General features: G+C 44.5%; 2 protein-coding genes across 5 annotated transcripts in view; both read left to right on the forward strand.

The window, feature by feature from the left end:
* The window catches only part of glv4-like (gloverin 4-like), a 223310-nt gene that overhangs the window by 196390 nt on the left and 8098 nt on the right, over positions 1-18822 (forward strand). The window contains exon 1 of one of the 2 annotated variants that reach the window (XM_062676705.1): positions 10698-11016. The exons of the other annotated variant lie outside the window; for it this stretch is intronic. The gene's annotated coding sequence lies outside the window, so the exon portion shown is untranslated. Of the gene's footprint in view, positions 1-10697; positions 11017-18822 lie in introns of those variants that run through there. 2 annotated transcript variants of the gene reach the window in all.
* Positions 4828-9806, forward strand: glv1 (gloverin 1). Of its 3 annotated transcripts, none has more exons than XM_062676703.1 (6): positions 4828-5045; positions 5953-6688; positions 7467-7599; positions 7958-8143; positions 9170-9330; positions 9613-9806. In XM_062676703.1, the coding sequence occupies exons 2-5, from the start codon at positions 6606-6608 to the stop codon at positions 9302-9304; spliced, it is 537 nt and encodes a 178-aa protein (XP_062532687.1). In that variant the 5' UTR covers positions 4828-5045; positions 5953-6605; the 3' UTR covers positions 9305-9330; positions 9613-9806.

An 18822-nucleotide genomic window follows, 5' to 3' on the forward strand; every position in this document is an offset into this window, starting at 1 on the left:
CCCATGAGATGGTCGGGCCAAATTCGGTCTCGTCTGGACATCAAAGTCCACGATGCCCTCCACAATACGTACTTAACAAATGTTCACGATTGACTTCCACGGTGAAGGAATAACAGCGTGCAATAAAAATCAATCCCGCAAAATTATAATTTGCGTAATTACTGGTGGTAGGACCTCTTGTGAGTCCGCACGGGTAGGTACCACCGCCCCGCCTATTTCTGCCGTGAAGCAGTAATGCATTTCGGTTGGGACAAGCCGTTGTGGCTATACTGAGACCTTAGAACTATATCTCAAGGTGTGTGGCGCATTTACGTTGTAGATGTCTATGGGCTCCAGTAACCACTTAACACCAGGTGGACTGTGAGCTCGTCCACACATCTAAGCAAAAAAAAAACAAAAAAAAAGAAAAGGCCAAGGATCGCAGCAGATGGAGAGCCATTATACAGGATTGACAGGACAGACATTGCGTGATTTGTTCCCAGCTAAAAATTAATCTAAATAATCCGGGCTATCACACGAACAAGATAAAGCAATGAATGAAAATAAAAACAAAACCAAAAAAAGACAAACTGTTAAGTACTTCGCGGTGGAAAATTAGCAGGACGAAGTACCTACCCGCCGTAGCCCACAATCAACTTATCAGCAGTAAGATACACTACGCCTGATCATAATTAATACAATGGCCGTAAGAAAGCATGGATTTGATAGAAAAAATTCCATCCATCGAACATCGTACAATAAAAACGCGAGATATTCTCTCGTGAGATAACTAGAATGGTTTCTGAGTAGGTAATTTGGAGTGTTTTTTTTGTTGTTATTGTTACCAATATACCGCTCTAATAACCGTCTTTTTTTTATTTTTTTTCTATTGAATTAGTGACGCTGTCGTGATTTGAACACGCATTGTTCTGATATATTAACCCTCAAATATCCAGGTTTTTTTTTGTCAGGAGGAAATCGCCGGACTTCCGCCTTTCACTGGGGATGGCGGACGGGGTATGTCAGAGTCGAACTGACTAAATCCTCCTGTCGCTCAACAACCAACGTCCAAACCTCGCATGAGACAGAACTCATGAAAAGGCAAAGGGGGGAAAGTGAAGCGTTTAGTACGGAGCACATCTCTCCCATCACCCTCCTCATCGGAACGCCGACCGCCAGCCCTCTCGGTTGGCAGGCTGTCCGAAGCCCGCCTAGATAGCGCCGGTTACAGTGAGATACCCTACGGAATACCCCGCTGGACCAGAACCAGCGTGGGTCGGCCGGCCTTCCATCACCCGGATGCTCTTGCGTAAAACGCGTGCAGAGCAGCTTGCACGTCATCTTCTTGGGCCCCCTCGCCGGTCCTCAGACCGACATGTGAGGGGGACCCGAAACACTTAGAGGGCCAAGGCTTTGGCGAGATCCACCATCCTGGCCCCCGCTCGACGGCGGCCGGATTGCGCGTCTCTAACGCGCCCCGCCGCCTCCTTCTGCGAGATGGTGCACTCGCAGAAGTCGAGCATCGCCTTCCACGACTCGTTGTCGCCGAGCATCGACACAACGTTTCCTATTTTTGCGACGAGGACACGGCGCTGCCCCTCCCATGCGGGGCAGGCGACGAGCGTATGCTCTGCCGTGTCCAAGTCGCAACCACAATGGTGGCACTCTGCAGTCGGTTCGGCTGTGATCCGGTACAGGAACTCACCAAAACAACCATGCCCAGTGAGCGCTTGCGTGAGCCGGAAAGCGAGGCGTCCTCTGTCACGGCTCACCTAATTCATAAGGACCGGGCGAATCGTCTCGACGGTTCTAGGACCAGCCGAAGGATCAGCCAGCCGTCTGGACTATGACTCCAGCACGGACCGCCGAGATTGGGCCCTCCGCGCTCTGACCACACTGGGGCTGAGACGCGCCACGCCCTGGGCACGAAGGTCAGCCCGCCACTGATAGTCAGCGGCGAGCGCCTCCGCATCCAGAACCCAAGGCGGCGTCCCAGCCAGTACACACGCCGCCTCAAAGGAGATGGTGCGATAACCACGGATGACTCTGACAGCGATTGTGCGTTACGGCTGCTGCAACGCAGCTTCGCCACCCCCACGGCCAGGGACTGGCCCCGCACGGGCGCCCCGTAAAGGGCTATTGATCGCACCACCCCCGTAAAGAGACGGCGCGTCACCTGGTCAGGCCCCCGACGTTGGGCAGAAGTCGGCTTAACGCGCTGGCCACCCCCAACAAACGAGGGACCAGGTTCTGAAAGTGAGTCAAATATCCAGGTAGTGATTACCGTCCTCGTCGAACCCGTCGAATGCGATGAAGGGTTCGGCGAGTAAATTGACCCTCAGGCACAACCCACTGAGTTTCTCGCCGGATCTTCTCGGTGGGTCGCGATCTCGATCCGGTGGTAGATTCTGCGAAGCACTGTTCTTGCTAGGGCTAGTGTTAGCAAATTCGCCAGCTGAGCCCCGTGAGCTCGCCTACACGTTAGGTGAAGCTGGTATAACCCCTGGAAATTGACAGGATAGGTATCCAAAAAAGGTAATAATTTTCAGCGTAGAGATCATGTTTTTTTTTTATTATTGCCGAAGCTGATGGTGTCGAAAGAACATATCAGCGTAACCTTAACTAGTAGGTGAGCTCACGGGGCTCAAACCTGACGATGTTGCTAACACGAACCCTAGAGATCCTGAGTCTATTTGTGGCGAAGCAACAATACATTCTTTTCGGCTTAAGACGCATTTACTGATTATTGAGCCAATGTTTCCTCTACAGACCTATGATCCATATGGAGTGCTCAGAAGTCATCCATATTTGGAACCGCTGTATCCATCCACAGTGCGTTATCAGAGACCTTCTGGCATGCTACATGCGGATGGATAAACTTCCATGACGTTTACTGAGCGCTATGACCTGTTTGCTTAGTGCGAGTTTTTTAACGTTCTCGATAACGTAAAAGTTAACTCATATTTGTATGGAATGGGAGCGTTTGCCTACGTTTGCCGGTAGGGGCGCTGTTCCAACTGCATACAAAGTTGAATTAACTTTTACGCTATCGAAAACGTTAAAAAAATCGCACTAAGCACACTGTTCTTAACGACAATCGGCATCACTACGCAGAGACTTGACTATGCCATCTGTGTACAGCAATGGAAAAATATGAAGAAAAAAAAAATCGAGCGCCCAATCAATAATTAATACAATAGACAGTTAAACCTATCCATATTATAAGAGCTCATTACATAATGTCTAACTGGGTAGATATTCAATCTATTTGGTGGCAAGTTTATCATTGACAGGCGCGGTGATAAATTCGTATTTTAGATGCTCATAAAAACCGTAAATTGTTATTGTGGAATGCCGGAAATATGATTGCGTACCTCGTTCCGGTGATGTGAAAGGAGATAAAAAGGAAGTAAAAAAAATTCCTAGACATAACGAGAATTAATTTATGCATTACCCAATTGATTATTTACACTGACTACAATTTTGAATACAGTGACATCTAACGTAAAATGTAAGAACTAAATCAAAACGAGAAATGGTAGCGTGTTTTTTTTTTTCTTTAATAAATTTTAATATGTTGTCTTTAGAGTAAGAGTTTTGTGATCTCAAGTAAATAATAACCCTTACTCAAATTAAATTTCAACGTCTATGTATTGTATACGTCTATATTGTTAATTTCATTCTTTTTATATAGCGTCATCTATCGAACTTTACCGCAAACATGCAAGCTTTGCTTAGAAAATTTCGAAAGGTTTCACCTTGTTCATTATAATTACACTAGATGACAGCAGCACGACCAAGCGTAATTCAAATATATTTTTTTAATAGAAAAAAAATCTAATTCTAGTCAATTGTTTGTCAAATATTATAAATGTTTTTTTTTATCTTCGCCAAATATACATTTACATCTTAAATTAAAAAAACAGATAATCGAATATGAACTTTGAGTGACGATTTCAAAGTCTCATTTGCAATGGAAATATTAATTTTCTATACTTTTTGAAAACGCACAATAGAAATAATTTATTCAAAGAACCGTCTTTTTTAACGTATTATTTTATATCCTTGTTTCAAAAATGTTTACTCTTTTCTTACAAGGCAAGATAATAAGCAATATTCCATGCCTGAACTAAACATTTAGCGGAAGAGTGCGCCACTTTGAGAAGGCGGCACGACCCGAAAACCTCTTGTCGTAATCGCAGGAAATTAGATACCCGATCCTGTAGACCGAATGGTAAACCTTCGACGTCGACCAAAACCCGTCATTACGGATCCTCCCGTTCTATTAACGGTGCTTTTAGGTACTACAAGCACCGGTCACCGTCCTCGTCGAACCCGTCGCTTGCGACGAAGGGCTCGACGAGTAAATTAACCCACAGACACAGCCCACTGAGTTTCTCGTCGGATCTTCTCAGTAGGCCACGTTTCCGATCCGGTGGTAGATTCTGCGAAGTACTGTTTTTGCTAGGGCCAGTGCAACACTCCCAGTTTGAGCCCCGTGAGCTCACCTACTAGCTCGGTCAATCTAGAATAGCCCCTCAAGGTTACTAGAATAGGTAGGGGAAAAAAAAAGAGTTCGACGTGGAACCTAATCCATATATCGGCCAGCTGAGCTTCGATTCCGATCCGGTAGTAGATTAATTCCCGAAGCAGCTGCTCTTGAGTCATAGGTCTCCTTCTGAGGCGCTCGGGCAGTTGTAATCAAAGCTGTTAGCAAATCTCACCCTTCCTGGTTGAGCCTTTGGCGCCCACCTGTCCTGGTGAAACTGGAAAGGCCTCAGGGCCACCAGTAATCGTTCAATCAAGTGGTGGTAGGACTTCTTGTGAGTCTGCGCGGGTGGGTACCACCACCTTGCCTATTTCTGCCGTGAAGCAGTAATGCGTTTCGGTTTGAAGGGTGGGGCAGCCATTGTAACTATACTGAGACCTTAGAACCCATATCTCAAAGTGGGTGGCGCATTTATGTTGTAGATGTCTATAGGCTCCGGTAACCACTTAACACAAGGTGGGCCGTGATCTCGTCCACCAATCTAGCACAAGAAAAAAAAAATTACAATGATAAAAATGTATTTTACATAAAACTTTTGATATAAAAGTAAGTTTACCTACCCACGCGGACTCACAAGAGGTCCTACCACCAGTAATTACGCAAATTATAATTTTTGCGGATTTCATTTTTATTACACGATGTTATTCCTTCACCGTGGAAGTCAATCGTGAACATTTGTTGAGTACGTATTTCATTAGAAAAATTGGTACCCGCCTGAGATTCGAACATCGGTGCATCGCTCAACACGAATGCATCGGACGTCTTATCCGTTAGGCTACGACGACTTCAAACGATTTCAAACGACGATACTTACCAGGTAGGTGGGCTGTGAGCTCGTCCACCCATCTAAGCTATAAAAAAGTGTAGTGCATGGGTATAACAAATGGATTCTGTCATAGTTACCATCAATGTACGGCAGATTAAGCATGGGTAGTTACAAAATCAAACGACTTTTACTTGTATCAGATCTGTAAGAATATCTCCCATTGATCTAAGAAATTACTATTACTTACTCATCATTTTGTAGTTATCGAATTTTAATTTGATACGCTTTATTTCGATAGGTTAAAGGTATTTTGACTGACTTGGTTTTCAATCAAATCCTATTATCAATTAAGTCAGATAATTCGGTCCAGTTCATTGTGCCATCACACGTCTTCCGAGATAAACGAGAAAAGAACCTGTAACTCAGTACCTATCTTCCTTTATCATTGGCCGGGGACTTCACCTCCTGTGCGTAGGAGTCATATAAATACATCCACTCGCAATAGTTCGGCACATTCTGTCTCGAGCAGCGAAACCTGTCACAAGTAAGTGCTTTATTTTAACATACGTGAGATCTTAGAACTTATATCTCAAGGTGGGTGGCGCATTTACGTTGTAGATGTCTATGGGCTCCAGTAACCACGGTTTGCGGTAGGCAGCGGCTTGGCTCTGCCCCTGGCATTGCTGAGGTCCATGGGCGACGGTACCACTCACCACCAGGTGGGCCGTATGCTCGTCTGCCTACAAGGGCAATAAAAAAAAGCTTAACACCAGGTGGGCTGTGAGCTAGTCCACTCATCTAAGCAATAAAAAAAACCAGGCTCCTGTACCTTCAGTACCAGGGGCACAGGCAAAGCTGCTGATGTGGCCTTCTCGAGCCTCGTTTGAAGAAATATTCTGAGCGCTGTGATATGTACTTCTTCAAACGAGGTTGCGAGTCTCCTCAGTGGTAGGCTTAGTGGGATCCCTGGTATAGCTTAAATCTTTGGAACTCGTTAACCGTCCACCAATAAATGGGTTAGCTCTTCTATCATCTGATGTCATATCGCTCGACAACCACTAAGGACGTGAGTGCTATTTGGACATATTTTTGAACGTAACTAAAATCCCTGGTCTCATTGACAACGATCAGTCACTGTTAACAGGCCGTGCCAAAAACTGTGTGTAGTAAAGAGGTCTTATCTAAGACTGAGCCCAAGGGCATAACACCTAGACGTGAGGCCTTTCACTCAAATCGACTATAGTAGAAATAAGGTTCAAAGTATGTCTAATTGATACCATTATCTTGCTTTTTTCTGTTTTTCAGTTCAAAATGTATTCCAAGGTGTTGTTATCCGCTGCACTCCTTGTATGCGTGAACGCTCAAGTTTCTATGCCTCCTGGTTACGCAGAGAAGTGAGTAGAAACATAAATAAACAAACGTGTGGCACTCGGGAACTGCCGCGGTAAAGCTATTGCATAGCATTTTTTATAAACTTATGCAATTATAATTAGACAATGATAATTTAATATTAAAACAAGACCACGCTATATTATACATTAATAAAAACAAAACATTAACTGTCCCCTTCACACTTATAAGCTAGACCGCGCGAGAGAGAGATGGGCAGACTTTTCATGATGCGCATGCAGTGTGACCGTCACGCCACGCGCTTATTCACAAACACCACATAAGTGCACCGTGTGAATATGTTGAACGCGAGCTACATAGTAGGCGTAGTGGGGTGTTAGGTTATTTTCGTTACGGAATTTCTTGATTCAGTCGCCGCGCTCAAAGCCCGCAATAAAATCTATGCAATAGCTTAATAATGTGTTCCCTACAATTTGGTTCATGCTACAATAAATTTACTACCATCATTTCTTTTATACACTCTACTTTCTTGTCCCGATTCTGCTTGGGGATAACACTGCATTTAAAGGTAATTTTTTTTGGTACGAGAAAAAATCGTATTTGGACCTTCTATTATATACGTATTGCTTGCTACATTGGCTCTTTTATAAATCTGGGCTTTCTTCACCTTTTTCACCAAAGCAGCATATTCAAAATCGACTTCTTTCCACTATTTGGAAGGTATCTGCTTTGAATTTAGCATTTAGCGCCCTCATTTTGACGACGTAGCTAACATCAGTGACAGATTAATTAATGAATCTTTATTTGAACACAAATTTACAGGTATCCGATCACCAGCCAATTTTCAAAGTCAGTCCGACACCCTCGCGATATTCACGACTTTGTCACTTGGGACAAGGAAATGGGGGGAGGGAAGGTCTTCGGGACTTTGGGAGAGAGCGACCAAGGACTTTTTGTAAGTACAAAATATCGGGACTTTTCGGTAAGGAAGCGTACTTTTGAAAATTTCAGTTCGGTTCACCAAAATGTAAATACGACGAATTTTGTAGTTATTTTGATCAGTAGTGTGCTGCTAGTGTATTCTCCAGTAGCCAATCGCTAAATAATGTTATAAGCCTTATAAAACGCTTCTTTTGCAACATATTTATCGATTATGGGTAGTCATTGGGGTAATATAATCGGTTAATCTCAAGACCTTGGGGTCCTTACACTTCTTTATTCTTAATTCAGCGTTTGTATACAATTTTATGCAGAAAAGACTACGAATTCTATTTTTACAAAAAAAATCTATTTGTGATATTCTCTTTTTCCAGGGTAAAGGTGGTTACAACAGGGAGTTCTTCAATGATGACCGCGGCAAACTGACCGGACAGGCTTACGGCACCAGAGTATTAGGGCCTGGAGGCGACAGTACCAGTTACGGTGGTCGTCTAGACTGGGCCAATGAGAACGCCAAGGCTGCTATTGACTTGAACAGGCAAATTGGTGGCAGCGCTGGGGTAAGTTTATAATCCACTCTATCTATTTATTTACCAGCCTACGACGTTCTGGACAAAGGCGTCTTTATTTATTGCCCTTGTGGGCAGACGAGGAAATGGCCCACCTGATGGTGGGTAGTTACTGCCGTTCATGGGTGGCATTCATACCAGGGGCAGGGTCAAGCTGCTGCCTACTGCCGACTATTCTTCGCAAGCCTCGTTTAAAGACGCCTCGGAAAGCATAACATGGCGTGCAAAAAACCCCTTCGATGGGAGCTCATTCCAAAACCGGATGGCGCGTGCCAGGAACGATCTCTGGAAACGCCTGTGGATGAACGTATTGGTAAAAAAAGCCTCTTTCTAGTTCCGCCACAATATGCTGCCTACATCCAGCGGGTTCACAGGACCAGGGAATTACAATTTGCGTAGTTACTGGTGGTAGGACCTCTTGTGAGTCCGCGCGGGTACCACCACCCTGCCTATTTCTGCCGTGAAGCGGTAATGCGTTTCGGTTTGAAGGGTGGGGCAGCCGTTGTAACTTGAGACCTTAGAACTTATATCTGAAGGTGGGTGGCGCATTTACGTTTTGGATGTCTATGGGCTCCAGTAACCACTTAACACCAGATGGGCTGTGAGCTCGTCCACCCATCTAAGAAATAAATAAAAAAATCCTTCAACAGGTCATCGGTTAACCTTGTGGAAAGCTTATTCACGTTATGTCTTCTGGTACGTGGTCGTCACTCGGGAACTTTTTTGGCTCCAGTGGCCGTCTTTTTTATCACAGCGTAAAAATGAACAAAACCTATGACTCAGCTTGAATATCTGGATTTTTTTTAATTGCCCGTGTAGGCAGACGAGCATACGGCCCACCTGATGGTGAGTGGTTACCGTCGCCCATGGAATTCAGCAACGCCAGGGGCAGAGCCAAGCCGCTGCTTACCGTTAAGTACTCTCCACAAGCCTCGTTTGAAGAAGGATATGTCATGTCGATAGATGTCGTCCAGGCGTACATTATCACCAGGGTATTGATTAAGTTTTTGTTTACAGATAGAAGCATCAGCTTCCGGCGTGTGGGATCTTGGTAAGAACACTCACTTGTCAGCCGGCGGAGTGGTCTCTAAGGAGTTCGGTCACAGAAGGCCTGATGTCGGTTTACAGGCCCAGATTACTCACGAGTGGTAATTGTCAACACCATTATCGGCCGTCTGGTGTAGTGGTAAGTGACATGGTCACTACACAAGGGGGTCGCGGGTTCGAATCCCGCCAAGGGAAGATATTTGTATGATAAATATAAATGTCTTTTCCAGGGTTATGGATGTCTATGGGTGATGATATATGTATGTGTATAATAAAAATCTTACATTTATATCCATTATCTGGTACTTGTAACACAAGTTCTTTACGAACTTATCACGGGACCAGTTAACGTGGCGTGATTGATTGTTAGTAAATATATATATTTAAAAAATATTTAAATATTATCAAAGCAGCTATATAAGTGCCGCTTAGACAAGCATTCTTGCCTCGTAAGCCTAGAAGTATGAATAAAATTTTGTCTAAAAAAATTGTTATAAAAATCGATTGATTTGTAACTATTTATCTGCGTTCTGTAATTTCCTCTTTAATCACCAACATTCATCTAATATTTTTTAAATAAGAATAAAAATAAATTTCTTAATATAAATGGGTTTATTTTTTAATGATCCGAGTAAGTCATTATATCACCAACGAACACAAAGCTAAGATTTATATACAAGACAAGTATAATGATGGTAGGGAGTATGGTAAGCGCACGGGTGGTCACCATCGTTTTGCTAAGCCGTTATTCGATACAGCTGAGTTGTCGTTACCATGAGTTTCGATAGCCACTTGACAAGTGGACCTTGAGCCCATTCAGATGTCTATAAATTATCAAAACACGGGGCGGTACATGCCATGGGCAGTAGCTTGCTGTACATGCTAGTAGGAGTAACATCGTGTAATAAAAATCAAACCCTCAAAAATTCTATTCTGCGTAATTACTGGTGGTAGGACCTCTTGTGAGCCCGCGCGGGCAGGTACCACCACCCTGCCTATTTATGCCGTGAAGCAGTAATGCGTTTCGGTTTGAAGGGCGGGGCAGCCGTTGTAACTATACTTGAGACCTTAGAACTTATATCTCAAGATGGGTGGCGCATTTACGTTGTAGATGTATATGGGCTCCAGTAACTACTTAACACCAGGTGGACTGTGAGCTGGTCCACCCATCTATGCATTAAAAAAGAAACCTTGAGCTGCTAAAGATGTTTGAACAGCTGTTATCTAATCCCATTTCTCCTGACTGAGCCCCGGTGGCCCTAATTGACCCGAAGGGCCTCAGGGCCACCGGTGCTCCTTCCAATCTAAAAGAAAAAAATCGGTTGTCTGTAAAGTCGGTTTACTGACGATAGTTGAACGCGACAACGTCATAAAAAAATACGCCTCAGAGCGAGGTAACGCCGCATGAGTCATGTTTTTTCGTGCGTGCAGCCGGCTCCGTCGAATTATAAGACGTTGTCACGTCAAAAAACACGTGGAAATTTTTCTGTTTGACATTCCCTAAACTCAATTAGTTTATTGTCACTATTCACATCGGCTACTCTCGGCAGAGCGGCTGTGCTACAATTAAATTAACTAGAGGTCCCGCAGTAGTCGAAATTCGACTATAATTACAATTAATTAAAAAACAAATCATACTTTTACATTTTATGATTGTATTTTATACTTCTATAATCACAAATTTCGCCATTTCGCAAAGTTATAAAAAATATTAAAAAAGACAAACAATATTTAACCTATTCTCAATTTGACCACAGACGTCAAGAACAAAAGTTTGACAATAAATAGTATGCATGCGTGTGTACGTCAAATACATGGTATGTAGTGTGTGTAATGTTTTCTTTATTGATTTAATGTATCTTTTATGCATTATTTTAAAAAAAATATTAGCATTGTGCACTTCTTCTCTATATTCTCTATAAGTGTGGAAAATTTCATGCTCCTCCGTCCGCGCAATTTTCGTAAAAAGGGATACAAAGTTTTTGCTTCACGTATTAATATATAGATAAAACAACATTACCTAACTAAACGAATGATTTTTCGTGGATTTTCCGTGCACACGCTTTTTCAAGTTTTCAAAATCTTGTATTGCTTAGATGGGTGGACGAGCTCACAGCCCACCTGGTGTTAAGTGGTTACTGGAGCCCATAGACATCTACGACGTAAATGCGCCACCCACCTTACGCTACTTAATCTAAGTACAGGAAGTTTGTTTGAATCTCGTCGAAAGATCGACCTTCTTCAAACGAGGCTTGTGGAGAGCATTAAGCGGTAGGCAGCGGCTTGGTTCTGCCCCTGGCATCGCTGAAGTCCATGGGCGACGGTAACCACTCACCGTCAGGTGGGCCGTGTGATCGGCTGCCTACAAGGGCAATAAAAAAAAAAGATATGTCTCATAGCCGGTGTCAAGTGGAGCGGCAGCTAATTCTTGTTTATATTTAACCGACTGCTTGCAAAACCGAAGCTTTGTATATTACCGTGACTGCTTTGCCGGTTACTGCCGTAGCCTGTATTAGTTTACCTTGGAAGTTGGGATAAAATACATTATAAGCAGGTAGAAATGAGTATATAAGGACAATTAAGGTCAGTGTCGTAAGATAAAACTGATGAGACATGTGGCCACGAAGACTCTGGGTATCAATGTAAGCCGTATTGTAAGGGTGTTCAAAAAATACTTGGTCTTGATATATGAGAAAAGGGTGTGAATTATGACGTTTATCTGAATGAGATAGGTACGATTCGAAAAAGAGAACATGCTACCCCGACTAGATGACTCCACTATAAGGGTCGATAAGGGTAAGAAGAAAAAGGATGTCCTAAGCAGGTGTGAAGGTTTTCTTTAAATACCCAACATATAGTCCGCAATGAATATATACACAAGTTTCAAAGGAATATTCAAATGTTTTACAATTCCACATAGTTGTTTCACATGCAAACTAATTGTTGACCAAAAAAAAATATCGGTTGTCTGTAAAGTCGGTTTACTGACGATAGTTGAACGTGACAACGTCATAAGAAAATACTGATGGAATGGTTTCATTTTTAAAAAAAAAAAAATAATTTTATTTGTTTGATAGATATTTTGTATGGATAATTGACACCACATTCACTTTTCACTGAACTTCATACTTGACGAAAACATGTAAATGTATTATTGTATATCAGCTGTCCACGCAGATGCATCGCTCACTCAAGTAGGAGAGAGACAGATGTCTAACGCTTCCGAACGCGGAGGCCGATTGTGCCTCTTTGTCGCTCGTTGCGCGCTCTCGCTTGCACTTCAAGCCTTAAATGGAACGCCTCAATGAGTCATGTTTTTTCGTGCGTGCAGCCGGCTCCTTCGAATTATAAGACGTTATCACGTCAATAATTAGCCGGAATATATTTTTTTTACATAATCCTTGCTTTATAAAGAAAAGGTAATTGAAATGCTTGTAAGACCTTTGAGAGGCGACTGCTGTATTCTGGGTACCAGTATTTACTTGTTGGGGGTAGGAGGTGTTCCTAAGCCCCGCTCTGGCCCCTGTAGGAGACGGTCTCTATTGGTGATCCGACTGGGAGCGAGCGGCAAGCCAAGTGTACTAGTTGAAGCATCGAACTAGCTAAAGCGCACAATCAGGAAACACTGACCCCGATCAAAAAGCTCGGTAAAGAAAACGCGGGTTTTTGTTTATTCAACTTCAACATGTCCTGGCTTCCACCTACGACGCGTAGGCGGAAATCTGGCAATTACCTCTTGGTACTTACTTATTTCTTTAGAAAGAAATCATTTAGGTTTGAGCATCTTATTTGTTTTGCTAAGGGTAAAATAGCCGGGCCTCCGCGTTATTTGTTACGCGGACGACACGTTGGTCGTGGCCCGGGGGGATGATTTTAGGGAGTCTGCCCGTCTCGCCACAGCGGGAGTGGCCCTCGTCGTCGGAAGGATAAGGAGGCTGGGTCTCGACGTGGCGCTCAATAAATCCGAGGCTCTGTGGTTTCACGGGCCGCGGAGGGCGCCACCCGTTGACACCCACATCGTGGTTGGAGGCGTCCGGATAGGGGTCGGGGTGCAGTTGAAGTACCTCGGCCTCGTGTTGGACAGCCGGTGGGCCTTTCGTGCTCACTTTGCGGAGCTGGTCCCCCGATTGATGGGGACGGCCGGTTCTTTGAGCCGGCTGCTCCCGAATATTGGGGGACCGGATCAGGTTGTGCGCCGTCTCTACGCGGGGGTGGTGCGATCGATGGCCCTGTACGGTGCACCTGTGTGGGCTGAACCGCGCAACCGGGCCACTATGGCTCGGTTCTTGCGCCGGCCGCAGCGCACCGTTGCCATCAGGGTCATCCGCGGATATCGCACCGTCTCCTTCGAGGCGGCGTGTGTTTTGGCGGGGACGCCGCCATGGGAGCTGGAGGCGGAGTCGCTCGCTGCCGACTATCGGTGGCGCAGCGAGCTTCGTGCTCGGGGCGTGGCGCGTGTCCCCGATAGTGAGCTGCGGGCGCGGAAGGCCCATTCTCGGCGGTCCGTGCTCGAGTCGTGGTCGAGGCGATTGGCCAACCCCACGTGGGGGCTACGGACCGTCGAGGCGGTTTACCCGGTCTTTGATGACTGGGTGAATCGTGGCGAGGGACGTCTCACCTTTCGTCTGGTGCAGGTGCTGACCGGGCACGGATGCTTCGGGAAGTACCTGCGCCGGATAGGGGCTGAGCCGACGACGAGGTGTCACCATTGTGGACACGACCTGGACACGGCGGAGCATACGCTCGCTGTCTGCCCCGCTTGGGAGGTGCAGCGCCGTGTCCTGGTCGCAAAGATAGGACCTGACTTGTCGCTGCCTGGCGTCGTGGCGTCGATGCTTGGCAGCGATGAGTCATGGAAGGCTATGCTCGACTTCTGCGAGTGCACCATCTCGCAGAAGGAGGCGGCGGGGCGAGTGAGGGAAAGCTCTCCTCACTACGCAGAAACCCGCCGCCGCCGAGCAGGGGGTCGGGACCGGGGTCGTATCCGTGACCTGGCCCCCTAAGAGCTAGGGGTCCCACCCGTTTTGTGCGGGGAGGGACCCAGACGAGGGGTGGCGTGCTCTGCACGCTCACCCGCAATAGGAAGCCGGGTGATGGTAGACCGCGTTCCCCCGACCGCTCTGGGGGAAGGTGTAACGCGGCGCCATCAAAGCGGGCTCTCGGCCCGCTGAACGAGGGAACCGGTGGTCGTTTCGCTGGCGGCCACCGGTCCGGCGTCCGTGGGACGGTGGGATGGATGTAATGTGCTCTGCGTCAACCCTGTCCCGCCGTTTCAATAGCCCCGACTGGGCTCCGGCCCGGTCCGAGGTAGGGCGCCGGTTGTGAGCGGCAGGAGTTTTTAGTGAGGTTCAACTCCCACATACCCCACCTGCCGCGCGGGTGGGGATCCGGCGATTTTCTCCTGTAGAAAAAAAAAAAAAAAAAAAAAAAAAAAGGGTAAAATAGAGAAGTGTTTTAAAAAAAATACTATATTCATTGAATTCGATTTGTTTTATTAAAAGTATAACTGAAGTAGAATTTTATTTTTATTTTGTATTGCTTAGATAGGCGAACGAGCTCACAGTCTACCTGGTGTTAAGTGGTTACTGGAGCCTATAGATGTCTAGTGGGAAAAACTCTACAAATTTTCCACCACGGCGGTGCGCTGGTTCAATATTTTTGAAGGAAGTTTTGCGGGGGCGAGTATCGCTAAAGATGCACAAAAGAGGGGAAGGCCGAGGCTAGGCTATGAGGAGTAGACGTACCTGCCAACCCGTCGCTAGCTTCTTCCAGGCTGCAGAATTCGACGCCACTGCTGGACGACGCGTAATGGCGGCGACTTGACACGGCACTCTTCTAAATTATTGTCTATAAAACTTGTATATCACTCGCGCAACGACGAATATGGTCGTCAGTAAGAGTTCGTATAATAGAAATTAATATGAGTCCATGAAAATATTTATGTGAAAAAATAGGCGGCGTGTGCGTGTACAGCGCGTGCGGTGCGGTGGGCGATAGTCTTCTTTTTTATTTTTGACGTTTACTTCTTATGTTTCTTTTTTATAAGTGGCCATGCGAGAGGTTTTATGTTTACTCTCATTAAAAAAGAACCAATATCTACAACGTAAATGCGTCGCCCACCTTCAGATATAAGTTCAAAAGTCTCAGTATAGTTACAACGGCTGCCCCACCCTTCAAACCGAAACGCATTACTGCTTCACGGCAAAAATAGGCGAGGTGGTGCTACCTACCCGTACAGACTCACTAGAAGTCCTACCACCAGTAATCTGTGCAATACTGTAGCTATATCTAATTACTTACATTATCCAAATAATTTATGAGTAAAGTATACCTATATAACGTTAATTATAATAATTCTAAAATTCGATTTATTAGTAATTAAAAAAAATGCAGAGTGAAAGTATCGATTCCTTTGGCAAAAGATTATTGTTTAGATCTATGATGTCTTGATGGGATCTTCTTGATCACCAATCATGGCGGAACTCTGCCTGGACGCCGACGTCTGGTCTTCTGTGACCGAATTCCTTCGAGACCATACCGCCGGCTGAGATGCGGGTGTTCTTGTCAAGATCCCACACTCTTGAACCTGTTGCTGTCATCTGTGAGGGAAAAAAATCGAGTTAGCAGTTGCAGATTTGGATTCTATGGATAGACATGAGCTCACGGGCCATTTAGTTTTAAGTTTTTCTTTTTTGTTTAGATGGGTGGACGAGCTCACGGCCCACCTGGTGTTAAGTGGTTACTGGAGCCCATAGACAAAGTAAATGCGCCACCCACCTTGAGATATAAGTTCTAAAATCTCAGTATAGTTACAACGGCTGCCCAGCCCTTCAAACCGCCCCCCCCCCCCCCAAAACAATTACTCGATACCTAAATTGTTCGTTTAGCAGCTTTTCCTTGTTCTATATTCCACCCTGAGCAATACCCAACTATTTCTAACCAAAATTAAGTTGGTACCTACACGTAGATGCTCACAATACATGACACAACGAGTGATCACTACTGATTTAACGTCGCATCTTTAATTTTTATTACAATACGTTACTTCCTACATGGTGAGATTCGTTCGTGAACACGTGATAAATAGGTAATATATATAATATATAAAAATGAATTGCCATTCGTTAGTCTAGCTAATTTTGATCTTTAATTATTCGTGGAAGTCCAGAGAAGGTTCAAAAGGTTAGATAAATATGAAAATTCTCGGAATTAAATAAAAATAACAATTTTGTTTTGCCTTTATTTGTTTATTTTATACAAAATTTTAGGTATTTTATTTATCGATTGAGGCACTACAAAGTCTGCCGGGTCAGCTAGTTTCTTATAAAAAATATGGGTCGTGCTGTAGGATTTCGGCACTGGCGTAAGTCGTCGTGGCTTAAAGGATAAGACGTCCGGTGCATTCGAGTCGATGCATCTGTGTTCGAATCCCACACACAGCTACCAATTTTTCTAATGAAATACATAGGTACTTAACAAACGTTCACGATTGACTTCCACGGTGAAGGAATAGCATCGTATAATAAAAAACAAACCCGCAAAATTATAATTTGCACACCACCCCGCCTATTTCTGCCGTGAAGCAGTAATGCGTTTCGGTTTGAAGGGTGGGGCAGCCGTTGTAACTATACTGAGATCTTAGAACTCATATCTCAAGGTGGGTGGCGCATTTACTTTGTAGATGTCTATTGGCTCCGGTAACCACTTAACGCCAGGTGGGCCGTGAGCTCGTCCACCCATCTAGCAATAGAAAAAAAAAATCCAATTATAAAAATGTATTTTGTACAATTTTTTTTATATATGTAAAAGTAAGTTTACCTACCCGCGCGGACTCACAAGAGGTCCTACCGCCAGTAATTACGCAAATTATAATTTTGCGGGTTTCATTTTTATTACAAGATGCTATTCCTTCACCGTGGATGTCAACCGTGAAAATTTGTTGAGTGCGTACTTGATTATATTATATAATATACTTTGATTATATACATTAGATTATACACATTATTCATTAGAAAAATTGGTGTACCCGCCTGAGATTCGAACACCGTTGCATCGCTCAACACGAATGCACCGGACGTCTTATCCCTTAGGCCACGACGACATCAAACGCAATGTCAGTTTTATTTGGTATTAGTATCAATAATTCAATGGTATTTAATTGAACTTCAATTATGTTTATTGTTTACATATCCCATTTAAATAGCTGAAATTATTTTTTTTAGATATATATTTTTTTTATTTTAAACTTTAAATGACTCTCTTGTGAAGTTGCAAAAATGTCGCTTAAACCAAATAGGCTTTCACCCCTCGATTTAATAAATAAACTAGTCACATTTCTTATCACATATTTATGTTATTGTAATGATTATAGTTTCAACGTAACGTCGGGACGGTGTTGGCCGCGATGAAGCGTATTCAAGAATTGGCTGTTTTTGAAGCTATACTTCCTTAGGCGCGTTATGAAAAATTGATGAGAGTGAAATTGTACGATGCGCGCGCACCGTGACACAAAATTAACAGAAATAAAGTTGCCCACTAAATCGCTCATTACAATACGACCGACGTAACTTGGCGAGTCTGAATACAGCCGCAGGTGAACTTTCGCGCATGTACACTCGTAAAAAAAAAGTGTTATTAGCTTTCATTTTTTAGTAATATAAATGACAAAATTATTATTTATTATAATTCATACTGTAACGTGCGGAACTGAAATATAATAAAAAGATCCTCGCACGCTAAGCGGAACCCTAAAGTGTTGACCAACGCCGCGCGACCGACACCTGCGCGGGATTCGTAAAAATGCAGTCAGTGAGTTTCGAAAAATTTGAATAACGCGCATGCGCCGGTCGCTGCACAAAATTATTAATTTAAAACTATCTTGTTATACCTTGTTGTACCTTAAGTTGTAACGATTAAATAAATGATTAACATTAAATTGGCGCCTAACTAGTGGCCGTTATCGTATTTAAGTCGACGCGTACATAAATACTTACCCACTAGAAATTTCGAGAAGTACCTGAAAAATGCCGCCGCGAAAAATACGCCAACAGACGGATGACAATAGTGATTCTGGTGATGAAAAGGTGGACGCAGTGCCCTCGCCAGCACCAGTGCTCATGTCCGGGGATCAACTGTCCTCGCTCCTGGCCGCCTTCTCAAAGTCGCAGGCCGAGGCGAACCGACAACTCGTCGAGTCCCTGTGGGCATCGCATGGTTTGGGAAGTGGATCGAAGTTCACCACCCCGATAGTGTCACCGTCCCCGACGCCAACAAGTAACATGGCTAAATGCACCGCGCGTTTTGATGGCGTCGCTCGCGATCCGGAGGCCGTTGAAGCGTTTATCGACTCTGTGGAGGTGTACAAGGAGTGTGCGTGCGTCTCCGACGATATCGCATTGCGTGGACTACCAATGCTCATGGAAGGCGAAGCAGCCATATGGTGGAGAGGGGTCCGGAACGAAGTGTCCTCGTGGCCCGACGCTCTCAAAAGGTTACGAGCTATGTATGGTGTGCCACGCCCTGCACATAAAGTTTTTCGTGACGTGTTTTCGTCTGAGCAAGGTGATGAGCTTGCTGACAGTTTCATAGTGAGGATACGTGCTATGCTGTCCAGATTACCGTAC

This window comes from Bombyx mori, chromosome 28 (genome assembly GCF_030269925.1).
Source record: "Bombyx mori chromosome 28, ASM3026992v2".
Lineage (NCBI taxonomy): Eukaryota > Metazoa > Arthropoda > Insecta > Lepidoptera > Bombycidae > Bombyx > Bombyx mori.